Source organism: Brassica napus, chromosome A4 (assembly GCF_020379485.1).
Source record: "Brassica napus cultivar Da-Ae chromosome A4, Da-Ae, whole genome shotgun sequence".
Lineage (NCBI taxonomy): Eukaryota > Viridiplantae > Streptophyta > Magnoliopsida > Brassicales > Brassicaceae > Brassica > Brassica napus.
Genome location: NC_063437.1, coordinates 3,694,737 through 3,700,081, shown reverse-complemented (window position 1 = coordinate 3,700,081; position 5,345 = coordinate 3,694,737). Strand labels below are relative to the sequence as shown.

Sequence of the window (5,345 nt, the reverse complement as noted above, 5' to 3'; positions counted from 1 at the left end):
AATTTTTAACCGCAGAACCAGTCGTACAAATCTCTTAAAACCGCTAGAAACCGCAACCACTCGCATCCGCAAACTCCCGCAACCGCAACCGCAACCGCTGCGGTTAAACCAGTCAGGCCCTAAGTGTAAACATCAATCATCTCCCTCCAGAGAGTGGAGAATTAGCGATCGAAGACCCGCCGGTAAACATCAAAAATCTTTGCGTAGTACTGTTTGTGTGTCATTTGTTAGCAGGTAGCAAAATACTTACAAATATCAATATATACAACAATTTTAACCTAGGATATATACATGTACCCCACATCTTAAACATAACAACAATAATTAACGGAGCAAAAAAATATTGTCATCAAAACGGTAAGTTTATCTATAATATGATGGGTTGTTCTTCATCCTTCACAAAAGAATGTTGTTTAGTCCGCTAGAATTTATTTTTGGTGAAACTCGTAATTTCGTAAAAGCCTAATCCTTCATGTGTGTATCTTTTTTTTTTTTTTGATAATCCAAGTATCCGGACTTCTCATTTAATCCGACTATCCCACCGCATCCAACTGGAACTGGCGAGGAAGGTCCTGGAAGCCAAACGGAAACCATGTTAAATTCGCTGTGGCCGGGGCTCGAACTCAGCCCACCGCGTCCAAGCGGAACTGGCGAGGAAGGTCCTGTGTCCGACTATGTGTATATCTTTTGTACGTAGATGAGTATACATGCCCTACGAATCCATATGCTGGAAAGAGAAGAAGAAAAATGCAAATGTCTAACAAATGATAGGCGTTTTTTTTTTGTTTGGTTCAAACGTTTGATTGTTATTAAATTAACTGATTCCTGACCCAAAAAGAACAATAAGTTTTTTTGCAAGAGTATTACCAAAACGATGGCCTTTCTTGGAACAAAGACAAAAAACATGTTTATCAAAGTCAAGAAAAAGAACCAGGATATCGTTTTTCTCCATGTGGAACTCTTTGAATTGAGTTTTTCTATTGATTACTTTGATTAATCATCGGAATAAAAATTAGAAGGAAAAAATAACTTCTTTATTAACTAGGAATGTCTGCCCAGGTCAGGCCCGAAATTAAATTGTTAGAATAAACAATATAAGCCCATACATGTGACTAATAATGAGTTAACGCAACACAAACACATTAACGTTTTCTTAAGAAGTTTTTCAGTATAAAGTTTCGTAAAATTACTGTGCGTACCGTCATGAATTTATATTTGCAGTAAGCGAGAGAATATATATATATATATAGCTTATGTATCCGGTGAATTTTTCATAATTAACTTTTTATATCTCCAATAATTAAGTTTATATTTCCAAAAACTTATCTTTTGATAAACCTTATTGGCCGATCTGGTCGGCTTCGAGATGAACGGGTTTAGTGCTATAAAATGGACTGATTACTACATTGTATGATCCGAGTTTGGAAATAGAATACCTTCCGACTAATGATAGGGGGTGAACCGATCATCTGTTACGATACACCATGTAAATCACTTGGGCCGAAACTCAAACCCAAACTGGTCAAGTGATGATAATTTAATTCATAGAGAAAATCAAACTCATGATTGATGTGGATACACACCAAACCCCAAAGATTACTACTAAGCTACCACCACTTAATTCCCAAAAACTTCTTTGTATAGTAGTGATCATATTATATATAGTAAATGATTTTTTCGTGAGAAACTTATAATGAACTCCTTTATATCTGAAAGTTTCATGATATTGTTTTGTATGGTATTGCCGTGTTGGTCACATATATATTTGGAAAGTATGCTGGAAACGTCTTCGACACTTCTTTTTGCGTTACAGATAAAGGACATGTGAATCTCCAACATTTAAAAGTCGGTAAAGAAATATTCAAATTATAATTCTTCTTAGAAACTATAGCCCTGGACACGTTCTACCCATAGGGTTAAAATAAGCTCATAGAGATTGTAATGTTTGTCTATATCAAATAATTGTTGGATAAGTCCAAGACAATAATGCAGAATTGTTCTTTAGTTTTTTGCTCAAGGAAACTATGCGACATACGACTTAATACTTTTTCCTCTTTAACCACTTCAAAAGTTAGTAACAATGTTTAAGTTAACAAGTTAACTAAGCAACTGTCGTCATCATTTAGCGTATATGAGCGAGAGCTATGTTGTCGGCTTATTGTTAAATGACTTTACTAAGATGAAAGTCGATGAGAAATTCATTAAAATTATACTTGTGTACTTGACTTTCGAATACTGTATGTCTCTAATGACACTGATTAAACAATTTTGTAAAACATAATTGTCGTCGACTCTCCGCTCATACGTGTGTATATATGTTTTCTCAGAAGACATTGTTTATCTAGACATCACACATTTGTTGACATTTGCATTTTGCATTTATTCTAAGTAATATAGAGTGTCATTTTAATAAATTTGAATTGGCAAGTGTTTCTAATTAAAAAATTCATTTCATTTTACACACATATATTACCAAATTTGAACTCGAATTATTTTTATATATTTATGAATAATAGAGTGTTTATTGTCGGCTAAATTAAAGCTAAAAATGTAAAACTCTAAACCAATAAAATAACTAATCATCATATATATAATTAAGCTAATCTTTACATAATGTCGGTTAAGCAAGACAAAGTCGGCTCTGACTTTTATATAACAATGTATATTAACGTTGATCGAGCATCACCTTCTGATTTATCAAATTCACATCTTTTCACAAATTAAAACACATCCTTTACACTCTTTTTTTTAATATTCTCCTCGATCACATATACAACAATGAGCCGAAAATACTCGGATCGTCGATCATATTCATGGTCTGGACAAGCAAGACCATACATATGCGATTTTTGCGAGAGAGGTTTCTCCAACGCACAAGCTTTAGGAGGGCACATGAACATCCACAGAAAAGACAGGGCAAAGCTGCGACAAGCGAACTTAAAAGAAGATGATCGTGAAGACTCCACGTGCACCACTTCGAGAAATCGGCTCGAGCAAGATCTGATTGAATTGCCTTTCTTCGTTGATACGGTCAGTTCATCAACAAAACAAGACAAAAATACAAGTGGAGACTATTTGAGAGATGAAGAAGAGAAGAAAATGAGGATGCTTCAAAAAGCTTTGTCTCAAAGTGCAGAAGTGATAGATCTTGAGCTTCGTCTAGGACTAGATCCTTATAAGAAATCACCAAGTACGTAATTATATATGTGATTATTATAATCACCAAGTATATATGTAATCATGAATAGTTAGAATTTGTTTTGTTCGTTTGATTATTTATTGATGTGTTAATATTACAATAAAACTAACATTATATACGTAATAGTTTCTGATTTTTATGCGTTTTTATCATTATTATGTTATCACAATGCTTTTTTTTTTTGTTAAAGGGTTTGTTATCATATTATACGAAATAAACTTACTGATTAAATCCAAACCTGAATTCGTAACTTAGTGATTCATATCATTAGTTTGTAATAGTATCTGATTTTATGCGTTTTTATCACATTTGCTGCTTTGTCTAAGTTCATTTTTGTTCGCCTGAATTCGCAATATAGTTTCTAAATTAATAGAAATCATCAACTTAGTGATTAAACCCAAATAAAATCAAAACCAATCAGAACAAATATATAAAAAGTATTTTCTTATATATTTATAATTAATATAGTGATTATTATGGACTAGGTATGTTAGTGTTTTAATACAAAAGTTTACAATGTCAACGTAAAATCATCATCGCACGACAATAATCACATTACGTTATCCCTATATTTGTCGACTGTTGAGAAGAGTCGGCGGTTCTGACTTTAAATACTTAAATCATTATCACATTCACATTATATATAGTTTTATATTGCTAACCACATTCAGTATCTAAACATTACCTTGTGATCTATAAATTTGACATCTCTTCACATATTTAAACACTTTAATTTTCATAATTTGTTTATATATCCTCTTAATCATATTAGAAATGAATAGAAAATACATGGATCGTCGATCATATTCATGGTCTGGACAAGAAAGACTATACTTATTCTATTTCTGCTAGAGAGCTAGCTTCTCATTACACAAGCTTAAGGAGGGCACATGAACATCACAATTCACATATATAACGTTGCATTATAATAAATGTATGTGTGTCCAGGGCGGACCCAGGTAAAGCTTGGGTGTGGCATGCGCCCCATGCTGTTTTTTTTTCAAAAAATAACCTACAATTTATGTAAATGCCCACGTTCTAAATATGTTTTACACTATGTACCCCCATACTAATTTAGTTGCTGGATCCGCCGTGTGTGTGTCAAGTGTATATGTGTATGAGAAGAAAAATACACACTGATGCAGAGAGAGCATGAGTATGATGATGAGAACTAGCTGCGGTGATTTCATGGTTTGGTGAAGCATTAACTACTTAGGGTTTCTTACGAACACAAAAGCGTTTATATAGAGACCAACAATGTGAGTCTAATTAAGGCGTGATGTAGCTCTGAAGTTTAAATGATCGATATTTATCTACGACAAATTTAAGAAAAAGGATGATTCGATGTAAATACTTAGAGTGGAAAATATGGAAATTAGGAACGAGGTAGCAAAAGTTTCTAAAATTAAAACTTTTGAGAAGCTCTCTAGATACTATGGTAGGTAAACACATGTTAATATGTGACTATTTTAATTTTCTTTTAAATATTAAAATTTAATTACGTAATTAAAATATTAGTTTCTTCTTAGTTTTTTTTTGTAAACACACTTGCGTTAAAATTTCCAACTTAAGTTACGTGGAGCCACTAAAGCCAGTTCAACAAAAAAAGATCTGTTTTGCTAATACATCTGCATCTACATTTTTCTCACCGGAGATACATTCAAGGGATGGAGATAGATAGGTTATGCAGGAAAAAGGGTTTTGCCTCAGCCCCCTACGAAATATAAATATTTTGGGACCCTTAATTCCTAAAGTTTCATTGAGGTGTAGCGGTTGCGTGAGGTATGTATGGACTCATGAACGTGAAGTTCGACCATTCCCTATTTTAGATTTGTTTTTTTCTTTAGAATTAGGCTTCCTATAAATAAAAATATTATGTTACAATACTGTTGTTTTAAAATTTTCCTTGAGCCCCACTTACCCTAGGTACGCCACTGAGCTTATGTCAGCCAAACCAGCTAGGGAAGCTTCTGTTTTGAGAGCCTTGATCAGAATGTCCGAGTGATCCGCATCTGATTTTTGGTAGTCCAAGTTCTCTACATTTGAAAATATGCAATTAACTTTTTTTCTATTTTAAATGAGTTACATGACAATATTCTTAACGTTTGTATCTGCAGAGATCCTAAAAACTTCTCAAATGAGAACC

At 33.3% G+C, this 5,345-nt stretch overlaps 1 protein-coding gene across 1 annotated transcript; it reads left to right on the top strand.

The window, feature by feature from the left end:
- Nucleotides 1-1,284: 1,284 nt before the first annotated feature.
- On the top strand, nucleotides 1,285-4,605 carry LOC106380368 (transcriptional regulator TAC1-like). The gene has a single exon (XM_048777991.1). The coding sequence runs from the start codon at nucleotides 2,779-2,781 to the stop codon at nucleotides 3,196-3,198; it is 420 nt and encodes a 139-aa protein (XP_048633948.1). The 5' UTR covers nucleotides 1,285-2,778; the 3' UTR covers nucleotides 3,199-4,605.
- Nucleotides 4,606-5,345: the final 740 nt, after the last annotated feature.